Source organism: Ammospiza nelsoni, chromosome 5, assembly GCF_027579445.1.
Source record: "Ammospiza nelsoni isolate bAmmNel1 chromosome 5, bAmmNel1.pri, whole genome shotgun sequence".
Taxonomy (NCBI): Eukaryota; Metazoa; Chordata; class Aves; order Passeriformes; family Passerellidae; genus Ammospiza; species Ammospiza nelsoni.
The window spans coordinates 46,902,399-46,915,134 of record NC_080637.1 but is presented as its reverse complement, the minus strand read 5'-3'; the positions used below and the strand labels follow the sequence as shown (position 1 = coordinate 46,915,134).

At 42.1% G+C, this 12,736-nt stretch overlaps 1 protein-coding gene across 1 annotated transcript in view; it reads right to left on the bottom strand.

Moving 5' to 3' along the window:
- The window catches only part of UTP20 (UTP20 small subunit processome component), a 62,854-nt gene that overhangs the window by 45,839 nt on the left and 4,279 nt on the right, over positions 1 to 12,736 (bottom strand). Inside the window, exons 7-14 of the mRNA XM_059471943.1 lie at positions 11,787 to 11,924; positions 11,248 to 11,403; positions 9,498 to 9,644; positions 8,868 to 9,002; positions 7,352 to 7,429; positions 6,562 to 6,740; positions 4,448 to 4,603; positions 3,832 to 3,920 (exon numbers count right to left, since the gene is read on the bottom strand). Coding sequence (XP_059327926.1) covers positions 3,832 to 3,920; positions 4,448 to 4,603; positions 6,562 to 6,740; positions 7,352 to 7,429; positions 8,868 to 9,002; positions 9,498 to 9,644; positions 11,248 to 11,403; positions 11,787 to 11,924 — 1,078 coding nt within the window. The remainder of the gene's footprint in view (positions 1 to 3,831; positions 3,921 to 4,447; positions 4,604 to 6,561; positions 6,741 to 7,351; positions 7,430 to 8,867; positions 9,003 to 9,497; positions 9,645 to 11,247; positions 11,404 to 11,786; positions 11,925 to 12,736) is intronic.

Sequence of the window (12,736 nt, the reverse complement as noted above, 5' to 3'; positions counted from 1 at the left end):
TTACAAACAAAGGAACAATGAACACTCAACCTGGAGCATTCCAGAAGTTGTTTATAGCTTGTCACAAGGTCAAATACTTTCTAGCTCTCTGAGTAACTGCCCTGCTCTAAGCAGGCTCAGTTAATTTTTTTCCTGGCCAGAGAGGGAAGACAACCAGTAACCATCTCTTCCTGGAGAAAAGATGCAGCATTTAGAAGTAGTGGTGCCACTTGGGTCAGAGATGGTGTGGTGGTTTTGGCTGGGATAGAGGAATTTTCTTCATAGCAGCTAGTAGGTAGCTCTGTTTTGGATTTGTGCTGGAAACTGTTGATAACAGAAGGATGTTTCTGTTACCAATGAGGAGCACTCACGTAGCACCAAGGGCTTTCCTGCTCCTCACCCCACTCCACCAGTGGGGAGGCTGGGAGGACACAAGGCATTGGGAGAGTTGTTGTCATTGAACTCCAGCCAGCCACCAAACCCCCTGCAGCCACCTGCCCACTCCCCCACCAGCAACATCAGGGAGAAAATCAGAAGGGTAAAAGCAGAAAACTTGTGGGTTGAGATAAAGCAAAAAAGCCATGCACACAAGCAAAACAGAACAAGAATCTGCTTCCCATGGGCAGGCAGGTGTTCATCCATCTCCAGGAGAGCAGGGCCCCATCACATGTAGTGGTGACTTGAGAAGACAAATGCCATCACTTCAAACATCCCCTCCCTTCCTCCTCCTTCCCCACAATTTATATACTGAGCATGAAGTGATAAGGTCTGGAATACCCTTTGGTCAGCTGGGTCACCTGTCCTGACTGTGCCTCCTCCCAGCCTGCCACATACCCTTAGCCTCCTTGGCAGCATGGCATTATGAAAAGCAGAAAAGGCCCTAGCAGCAGCAGTAGGCTCAGTAGTAACAAAAACATCTCTGTATTATCAACCCTGTGTTCAGCACAAATCCAGAACACAGCCCCATACCAGCCACTGTGATGAAAACTAACTCCCCCAGTGGAACACAGCTGGGACAGCTGACCCCACTGATCAAAGAGATATCCCCTATCAGACAGCACCATGCTCAGCATTTAAAACAGGGGCAAGAAGAAGGCATGGCATTTGTTTTCCCATGTAACTGTTATGAGTGATGGAGCCCTGCTTTCCTGGGACAGCTGAACACGTGCCTGCCCTTGGGAAGTGGTGAATTAATTCCTTGTTCTGCTTCACTTGCATGCATGGCTTTTGCTTTATCTGTTAAACTATCTGTATCTCAACCCTTGAGTTTTCTCCCTTTTTACCCTTCTGATGCTCTCCCCTCATTCCTGCTGAGTAAGCAAGCAGCTGTGTGGGGCTCAGTTGCTGGCTGAGGTTAAGATACAATACTTCTTTCTGGTATCCAACATGTGGCTTGCAAGGTTAGAAGAAACAGCAGTGTGCCTCTGGCACACACAGAGCCTGAACAGTGCAAGGTAGCAATGGGCTAGGCTGAATCCTGACTGATAGCTGTTATTGCTGTTTAGCTATTAATATCAATTATCAAGCTTCTGTGCCTGCCATAAGGCTTGCTTGTCTTACTGTATATTAGCAGCCACTGATCATCAGTGCCTGCTTTTTGCTTCCACAGCTGTAGTGCTGTACTGCTTAGCATCCTTCCCTGCTGTACCTGGGAGCACTTTGATAACAGCCATGGCAATGCACCCAGGTGGGCAGGTGGCCAGGGCAGTGCTGCTCTTTTTGTCCTGCTGTACCAGCCAGGCTGGAACTCCAGTGTGAACTTGAGTCAATTGAACTGTGACTTGTGGATGAGTCCACACAGGAGCAGCACATCCCAAAGCATCTGTGGCTGTGGTTAAGTCCATGACAGAGTAGGTACATCTCAAAGCAGCTATGGGTTTAGTTATGTCAATGCTGCAGCAGGTGTACCTCTGAAGGAACTGTGACCCAAGGGTAAATCCAGGCTGGAGAAAGTGCACCTGAAGCATCTGTGCCTGTGGGTAAGTACATGCTGCAGCAGGTACACTGTGAGTCCTCCCCAGCTATGCATGAGGTCATACTGAAGCACCTCAGTGTGGCCACAGACAAGTTCATGACAGAGCAGGTACACTCCTGAGGGAGATCAGCCATGGGCAAGGCCTCATTCGGAGCAGGCATATCACTGTGGCCCATGGATAAGGCTGCTCTGGAACAGGTGCAGGTGCACCCCAAAACACCTGTGGTGATGGGGAAGCCTACACCACAGAAGGTATACCCCAGGAGAAACCGGGACTTGTAGGTAAGACTCCACTTGGAGCAGGTACTCCCCTAACAAAACTGTGGGGAAATTCAAACCCCAGCAGGGGCAAGGAGAAAAGGTCATTGCAATGTTAAGCCCTGTGGCCTGGCCCAAAGGGACTGGGGTGGAGATTATAAAAGATACTATTTTAAATTGTTGTAACCCATTTCAGTAGCATGTTGTAGGTTTAAGTCACACGTTGTAGGAATTCCTATAGCAGGAACCACCCAAACCAATGGAGGACAAGCTTTACAAGAAGCAGTGTAAGTGCAGCAGTGAGTTAACATGAGCTGACTCTGGTGGCAAACAATTCCACACAAGACACCACCTCTCCTGTCCTGAGTGACCGCCATAACAGATGGAACCCAGATTTGTGGATAAAATGAACTCAGCAGATATTCTGTGAACATTTTACAGGGGTGGTCCACAGACTAAGGGAATAATATTGTATCAAAGGATGGGAGGGGAAGAGGTAGATAATGAGGCTGCATTGGATAGTGTGGTACCTGAGCATGACATAAATGGTTCTGAATAACAGGCAGAGAATGTGCTGGTTTTGGCTGGAATAGAGCTGAGTTTCTGCATAGCAGCTGGTATGAGGCTCTGGCTTGGATCTGTGCTGAAAATAGTGTTGACAACACAGGGATGTTTTTGTTATCAGTGTGCAGCACTCACAAAGCATCAAGGCCTTTTCTGCTTTTCACACCAGCCCACTGGTGAGTGGGCTGGGATTGCACAAGGAGCTGGGAGGGAACACATGCAGGACAGCTGACCCCAGCTGACCAAAGGGGTATTTCAAACCATATGGTCATGCTCAGCAGATAAACTGGGGAATGTTCAGAGTGATGGTGTTTGTCTTCCCAAACCACCGTTATGCATGGCATAATGCTGCTTTCCTGGAAGTTTCCTGCCCACCCATAGGAAGTGGTAAAATTCCTTGTTTTGCTTTGCTTCTGTGTGTAGCTTTTGCTTTACCTATTAAGCTGCATTCATCTCAGTCCACAAACTTTCCCACTTTTACTATTGTGATTCTCTGCCCCATCCCACTGGGCAAGTATGAGCAGCTGGGTGGAGCGTAGTTGCCAGCTGGGGTTAAACCACAAGGGTCTTTTTTGGCAACCAACATGGAGCTCAAAGGGTTTGAGACAATGATATTTAATTGGAGTTTATAGCAGTCATTGATGAGTAGCTATGCACTGACAGATGCTAATGTCCTAAACTTTGCACTACAGGTTTGAATTGGAGCTTATGAGTCAATAGTCTCTCCTTCACTTGACAGCTTCAGCCTGAATTTGATTTAGATAGATTTTCTTCCTCTTTTTTTTTCCTCACTTTTTTCTTTTCCTTCCCAATTACCTCTGTCTTCCACTGTGCAGGACATCTGTTACCCCATCATTATTATGAACAGCAAATGTTCCTCCATTGTTTCCTGGAGGTTGTTTCCTCCCAAGCTTTCCTCTCTAGTTTAAGTCAAGCTGGTAATTTTGGATACAATGCTACCACTATTCATTTTCATGCTTTGTACAATCATAAAAATTGCTTTTATTTTTTTATATATCAACAAAAAGCAAATAAACAGGAAGTAACTAACTGACCTTTGCAGAGGCTGCCTTTGCCAATGGCTGTGAAGAGAGAGTCTATAAAACTTGTCACATGAGGCAGGATGTGGTCTTTGTTCATTGGTCTGTTCAAAATAAATGGGAAGACTTTTATTTCTGTTACACTGACACCTACATATAAAATTTTCTATCCCATTTACCTCTATTAAATTACACGTAGCTCATTCCAAGTTTGAAACCAGCAGCAAAATGTTTTTGCTATTTCTGACTCACAATTTAAGCTGTAGCATTCACTGCATCTTCTTTCTAACTAGTCCTTCAATAATTACTGAAAAAATACTGTTGAGAGAGGATAGTGCTTAAAACACACAAACTGAAATGTGTCAAGAACATCTCTATACACTAAAGCACCAAATTTAGCGAGTAGGCAATCAAGAAGCTGATATTCTATTCCTGTCTTTACTGTTGACTCATGGTATTTCCATGCAGCACTTCTTTTTGTCTTCTAACCCCAGTTTCCTGAGCCTAGCACTAGCACTTATCGTCTTTTCCTTAGTAAAGTGATTCCTTACAGAAAGACAGCAAACAGGCAGTAAGAAAGTAGACAGTACTACAGAAATACATGACCACAGTACCTTAGAATATCACTTACCTAATATGGGGTAGTACAACCAAGGCAACCCAAGACTGTGAAAGGTCAGTGATGTCTTCCTTCTCTGGTAAATGCATTAAGGACAGTACATGATCCAACACTGGTACTCCTGTCTTTTCTCCTTGTCTTTTACTTGTTTGTTGTCTTGTATTAGAGCTAAAAATAAACCCAAAATTTTTAATAATTCACCACTGCATATCAGAGATTGTTCCTTTTGCTCCTATGATATTCAAAATTATGTTGTCTACTTCTAGCAAAAAGGGCTTGCATAAAACAAGAGATTTTTTTTCTTCTCAATGTCCTCTACTTAACAAAACATCATCTAGTCATGCTGAAGAGCACAAAACATGGCCCACAAGAAATGTCAGCTCTTTATTTCAAGTTCAAATAATATTTCTAGAAGAAAAGACACTGGCTCTCAGCTGAACACCCTCACAGCTGGGACATATAGACCCCAGGAACATCTGAGAGTCATCTCTACAACTGTTGTTAATAAACCACAATAACATTGACACAGATGGATGACAGAAAACAATCAGTGAGGTAAAAGTTTTGGGACTTAAATGGAATCACAAGGTGAGCCCAAACCAACAAGCCTATCTGCAGGAAGAAAGGGCAGACACCACACTGGAACATATGAACAGGAGTCCTTCACACTCATGCACAGCAATCTTTCCATTCCACCCAGTGCTTGCAAGACCACAGCCAGAGAGCTGCATAGGCTTCACTCTTTAAGAAATACAGAAGCTCATAAAAAGCCAACAATAAGAATTATTAGAGGCTTAAGAAAATAAATTTATGAGATAAAGCTCAAGGAATTAGGATTGTTGGTCTAGAGAAAGAAGATCTTAGACATGTATGATGATGAAAGCCTGCTATTTGTAAAAGCTTGATGCAAAGAGTAAGAAATATTCTGCTCTTTATGTTTCCAGCAGATAAGATAAGCAGCAAGGGATTTAAACTGCTGTAAAGAAGGTTGCAGTTATACACTGAGGACTGGGGGAAAAACCCCTAACAACCCAAGAAAAAAGCCAAAAGTCAAAAAGCCCAAATAAATAAAAAAACAACTGTATAAGTATAAAGATACCAAAGTACTGGCACAGACTGCCAGAGGCAGCTCAGAAATCTCCAAAATTGGAGTGTTTAAAAACTAGATAGGAGACGGGGTATGCAACTCTTGAGATGTCTCCTGACAGTAATTTACACTACTGACTCTTTGCAAGAGCACAAAAAAATAGTCCAAGCAGGACCAAGGTCCTTGCAGCTCTGTGCTCCAAACCACTGAAAAAATAGAAATCAAGAAACAAAGAAAACAAGGGAAGAAAACCAAATTTAATAATTTTGACTCAACTTTCTGTTCCCAAAACCTCAGTGCTTCCACTACTATTAAATAAAAATAGGAAAAAAACAGAGTAGACTGCTTAAAGGAAAAACCAGACCTTACATAAAAGGCAATGCAACATCAAAAGTTTTGAATTAGCTGAGTTAGAACTACTAAAAAAATCTCTATCATTAAATTAGCAATGGTCATTCTGTGCTTCAGTGGTTACCCCTAATTCTCTAAAGAGGCTCTGGGGAAAGCAACCACTTAATTGCAACCAAGCTAGGTTTGCAACTAAAAGCAGTCAAGCTGTGCCAGCACAGTGCTGCTTCTGGATTAATTACATGTCCTTTGATGTCCAGCTGTGCTCTATGGCAAGGCTATTGTACTGCTGCCAAGAAAGCTCCTGGACAAGACATATGCATACAGGGAGAAAAGCTGGGGCACAGGCAGGAGGTTAGCAATGATGAGAAGCTGAACTGCTGCACTCACTACAAATATTAACTGCCAAGGGATGCAGTTTGCATCACGGTGTAACAGATCCCCACCATATGTGCACCACAACACTGTTTGTATCAGCAACCACCTTTCCAAAGCAGCATCTCTTCTCACATGATTTCAAAAAGCAAAGTGATGTCCTACTATATCACTTGGTTTGCAAATCTGCCAAAAATGCTGCCATTTTATGCAACTCCAGCAAATACTGGAGGGCAACTTTTATGTGCTCTGCACTGCCCTCAGGCCTAGAGCCACACAGACACATCTAGTGTTAGCTGAACTTGACAAGTCTCACCTGACAGATGCCTCAGTGAAAACAAGAGGATACTTTTCAAATGCCATTGAACCAATTGTAGGAGGCTCTGCTTTCACCAAAATGAGTTTAGCCAGAATTGCCATGGCCTCATCCTTTGTGATGGCATCTGTGCCAGAGAAGCAACGTTCAATGTATTCTAGAAAGCATGGGAGAAAATGCTGAAGAGACCAAAACAAAAAAAAGGTCAAAGATTGGAAAGTCTTTTAATCATCATCAAATCCACAAAAAAACCCTTGACACCAACCACAGGGAAATATAAATGCTCACAAATAAGCCAGCAAAGCATTGGACTTATCAGTTCTGGTGCCCCTAGACACCAGCAGGGACTGTAATTTAATGCAAAAACTCATTTTGCACCAAATCCAGTCTTATCAGGACACTCCAGATCTTTGACTTGGCTTTCACCTCTCATTCTGTTTAATTAATTTGATACCTCCCGATCACCACTTATACAGCTTACTCTTCATTTCCCTTTAGTTTCTCCAGAACTCATTCTCTTCCTCCCATCCATAACTCACTCACCCTCTTAACAAGCTTCTTTTTGTGAACAGATATCTATCATGTCCTCCAACCCTGAGAACCCTTAACAACTTGAACACAATAGCACAAGTAACCTCTTTCCTTCTTATCAGATCATAACAGAAGTTTAAATAAACATCATGTCAATACACAACAATCCTTCAGCATTCAAGGCAGGTAAGTATACTGTGGAATCTCCAGTTCCCTTTAGCAACAAAAATAAACATAACGCACAATCACTTCCACCTACCCTCTCAAATTGCTTCATTGTGAACATTGCTTCAGAGAAGTCCAAAAGAAAATGCCGTTCAAATCCACTTGCAAATACCTGAAAGATGCAAGTGAAAGGTTGCAGAATGAGAGACATTTCACAGTGAGCTCTTCACTACCCATGGGACATGTTTTCTGGTATACAATTCAAGCATTCTTTGAACTCTTGAGATACTCTGCCTGGCCCTCTTGCTAATTCCAGCACACAGAGCAGCATTGTTTCCAAGTGACAATTCAGGTACAGAAATGCACAGTCCTTTTTAACAAACCCTACTGACACAACCTTTTTTGACCAACACTGCTGGATCCTACTGTCTCTGTGCAAAGACAACTGAGCTATCTCTTCAGTGTGATATGGAGAACAGAAGCTGAAAGTTCTAGGACTGCAGCACACACACACTAAGTGTTAGGGAAAACCTTAGGCCCAAAACATATTTCAACTTGGCATTTTTCTCTGCAGCATGTTGCAGAAAGCTTACTACCTCATGGGCAGAGCAAACCTCTGTGCTTTTGAAGGATCCAAAACAGGAATAGTCCTTCAGGACACCCAGGATCAGTACTCCTCAATGCCAAGATAAAAGACACACCCAGATCTCTCTTTCCCAGACCCTTCAGAACACAAGGATAGCTTTAAGCCTCCTCCAGTTTAACACAAACCTACACAAATATCCTCAAATGTTTGAAGAAGTCTGCTGAGCAAAACTGGCCTCATGCCACAGGCAAAACCAATCTTACTTCAGCACAAGTCAACACTGAAGACCAGATGAAATTTGATCTCCTTTAAACAATTGCAATTCTTGTTTTCCCATTGTTAATTGGGTGGCATTTTTATTTGAAATATTTTTTCACACACACTACAAACTATGGTCCACACTGTTAATTGCAAAATTATAATTTCCTGTAACATGAAAACTAAAGAATCACACTCCATAGTATAATCTCCTGTTGATCTTTGCAACACTACATTTCTTAGGAATGTATGCAGCTAATAATGTCAATGCTCCAGGAGCAAAGGTACTACTGAAATATGCTTACCCCTGTACTTTCTAAATCAAAAGTGCACTTGTGTGAACCTTGTCCACAAGGCTAAGGCATGCTCATTAAATGCTTGGAAACCTAATGATTTTTATTTTTTTTTTTCACTAAGTTTGACTCAATGATCTGCTTTATCACCACAGGTAGGATGCACTCCTTCACTGCTCTCCTTCCTTTCTCTACAGAGGCTGTAGGTGTTTGAATTGAAGCCTGGATTTCATTGCAATGACATCTGCCATGGTGACACTGCTATACTGACAGTCTGTGCAAGATTGTCAGGTAACCCCAACACCTCATCAGACTTCATTTAGGGCATTGGGCAAGTTCTTCATTATCTGTGCAATAAGGCTGAAGGGAACCTTACAGCATATTTCCTAGCCTGAAACAGAATGTCCAGAAATTACCCTGCTCTAGGGAATTTGAAGACTGGGATTTGTGGTATAAGCAGCAATCCTTGTTACCTTCTGAATTGCTTCCTTGGTCAAAGAATCTGGCAACAAAACATTTTCTGCCAGCAGGAATGCAGAAATGGCATTCAGCAACATCTTGCAGCAAGATGATGAGAGATACAGCGTCTGTAACATTTTCATTAAAACCTGAAATGAAAAGAGAGAACTCATATTTGTCCAAGAAGATAATCATTATCTGGTCTGAATGGCCTGGACAGTCCCTGGACCAGGAGGGCAGAGTTCTAAGCTTCAGCCCACAGAAACAAATCCTAATAGCCCCACTGAAGTCTGAAGGCCCTAAATCTAGCCCAATGGGGTCAAATATACATGAATCTGGCAGAAATGCTCTATACCAGTGATATGGGGGGGATCTCCTCCACAGTGGCAGGAACAGACTCTAGAAGCAGTAGCTCATTTTCCCCATTGCTCATTTAAAGCTGGGCTACACTAACATCACCATACAGAGGTAAAATCTCACAGGATCAGAGAAGTAGCAATACTCAAAATATATGTATGTCTCTGTTCACTCAAATCCCAAGTCCAGTGATGCATCAGAAATGTGTATAAATGCTTCAGCTGACCATACCTCTTCCATATTCAAACAATACCTCTCTGACACATCTAAGTGCCAGTCTGACCCACCTGACAGACATCTTCAGGCAGTGAGATTTTAGATCCATTTGCATGTTCCACTAAGATCAGATAAGCCTGTAGAATCCTTTCCATCTGCTCTGAAGCCACAGAGCAGTTGACCTTCGTTATTTTCCTCTGCAAATCTAGGAGTGACTCCTGTTTAAATAAAATAGAGAATTGAAATGCTTCAGATAAATGAACAGACTGTTTCACTTACTGCTATTTGAAGGACATTCAGAAGAATCAGTATCTCAGCTGCCCAACAAACTATTGTTGGCTCTTTCATACATATTCCACAAATTAAACTGTGCAGAAACACTGTGAAATTTCCCTCGGGTAAAAACACATCCCAGATTCCTTGGACAGAAACACAAGGAACTCCTAAAATGAGGGTCCCCAGAAAGGCTGATACTTGACATACAAAGTAGGAAAGAGAAATATTGAGTTCCACACCTACAATGATTTGGAAGCAGCCAGCTTTCACTGGAATTATCAGAATTTAGGTACTTTTACACTTTATGCATCATTTTGCTAATGTGGATGCTGAGAGATTACTTATATAATTTACATTCTACATTAGAGTTTCTTTCTGTCCAGAGAGACAGAAAATATAAACTTCTACCCTTGATCCAACAAACTGAACCCAATTTAGACAGCTATCACAGACTACATGAATACTTTGCTCTGAGCAAGATATCCCCTGTGCATCCATCAGTTCCCAGGGTAAAAGAAAAAGCCTCATTAAAAATAAAAGGAAATATGTCACAAATTTCCAAGATTTCATACCAACTGCAGATGCTGAGTCAAAGAAACCTCAGGGATACAAAACATTCAGTGATAAACAAATCTGTAGCTAATGACAGTCAGGTTAAAACTGCTCATCATATTGGGTGAGGCCAGAGGAACAGGATGGGATTTTCTAGGAAACTGGCTAGTCACAGGAAAGCAGTCTCAAGAAGGAACCAATAGGAATTATTTACCCATGCTGGAAGGACTACCCTAAAAAAGCTCATCTGAACTACTTCCTGCAGTTTCCTGTTTCATCCCTCTCAGGAGCACAACTGACACAGTCTGTTGTCAGCTGCAAGAGGCTTCAATCCTCCTACCAGATGTTTGCAAACTTTTAAATGTTGGTCAGGTAAGTAAAATACGCTGCCAGGCTGTGTCATTGCTGATTATTCTACATCACCCAGATCCAACACAGCACAGCCCACAGCACTCAGCTGTGCTCCTTCAGACCACAGTGCAACCCCCAAGCAGCAACACAGGAACACCCAGACTCAAACCATTCTGATTTTCAGTACTTGGCTGCAAGGCTCAAACTTGGATTTCCAGGTTTAACCCAACTCTTTGCCTTAAAAAGCTCTGAAGGGCAAAAAGCTTCCCTTTTACTGTCATAAAGTGGTTTTGAATCACCAATAGTTCAGCAACATAAAACAAGCAATACATTCCAACAATGGTTCTGCAGTGCATGCAAAGGCAGACTGTACAAACCATCCTTGCCCAGCCACAGGACTGAGTTCCAAGTCTCACCTGCAGTAGCTCCCTTCTCACTCACAAAACAGCCACCAGGATAACTCTGAGCTTAGAAAAGAAGGGTGGAATTTTTCCCATGACTCTGTATTTTGTGTTCCCAAAGCAGATAAAAACTCATTTCTGGTCCAATAAAACACAAACACTTTCTACAATAAGTGCAGAATTTTTTCTCTGTCACTCATGAATAAAAAAATAACAGTAAGAAGAAAAACAATCAGTGTACCTCCAGGCACTTGAAGACAATGTCAAAATGCTCCTTATGGATATGCACTGCAGCTGATTTGATCATCTGCTTGAAGGCTTCTCCAACAGCTACCCATGGTAGCTCAACTTTTTCTTCAGTCATAGGCCCCAGCTTCATCAGAATTAACTTCACAGCCTGCACAGGAAAAGAGTATATAGTGATCTTACACTTAGAGAATAAATCTAGCAATCCTAAAACCAATTAGTGCAAGGTATTGCTAAAATATTCCAGTGATCTTAATTCTTTCTAGAACTGAGAAAAAAATAGGCTATCACCTAAAATCTGAAATATCAGCAAGAAGTGCAATATCAGCATACAGGCATACTGAAAAGGAATTACTTAAAACAACCATCCTGTCTCCAAAATTATTCTTAGAAGGCTTTCAGATCCTACCAGGTAATTACCAACATGCTTATCACCAGGGAGCCACTGAGGTGAAGGAGAAAACACCCCTGGTTTCAGCGAGCACTGCCTAAGGCCTGTTACAGTAACAGTTAAAGCAGCAATCTTGTTTTTACCGTCTCTGCACAGGAGTGGAACATGTTCCGAACACCCTTGCACATCTCGAACAGCAGCTGTCCTACACCTTCCACCTTTTCCGGGTGCTCTCCCAGGTCACGGAGCATTAAATTGAAGAGTTCATTTTTATCAGAAACCTACAAAACACGAGGAGAAAAAAACATTATCTTCTATTCAGAGCTGCCAGATGGACAGAGACAATCAAAAGGCTCCACAGCACCACGTTCTCCTAGTTCTGCAATCCCACAACAGTTCAAACTTATTATTTCTGTGACCACACAAGGAAATTCAAAGAAGAAATTTGATCAGCTATTCAGTTGCTACAGCTCCCACAACCCCAGAATGTACACAGGTCTGCTGAAGTCACTGCAGCTGAAATATATGGATTTAATTCTTCTCATGCACATTTAAACACGTGCATAAATGCACTGTTAAATTGGTCACAACTGAAACAAAAAAGTCCCTGTCCTCATGAGACAGAGACATGAATCAACTGAACACAGAATGCAGTTGTCCAAAACTAGAACCACACTTGAGAATACTGCAGGGACTTCTGGACCAATATTGTAAACACCTCAGTTTCTGAGGATTTGACTTAAAGTTCAGAAATTTCCAAAAGCAACCAAGCAAATGAACATGCTTTATTAAGGTCTCAACTTAGGACAAAAATGAGGATACTCAAACTTGCTAGCCAGTCTAAGTAATCATGGCTTTTGTATGTTTTGACTAAACAAAACCCAACAATTAACACTCCCCCTCTCCTTACTTCATGAAAGGCTGCTGCTGCCTGATCTCGGCTGATCTATTTGGGAATGTTACATGCAGTGATCTTCAGGAGTGGAAAAACGTCATAAGAATTTCAGTTCTACAAAGGCCTTTAAGTATTTGTGAAAAAGACAGTAAAAAAATGTGCACACACAAATTCAAGCCTCCCTTCTGCAGGATTACC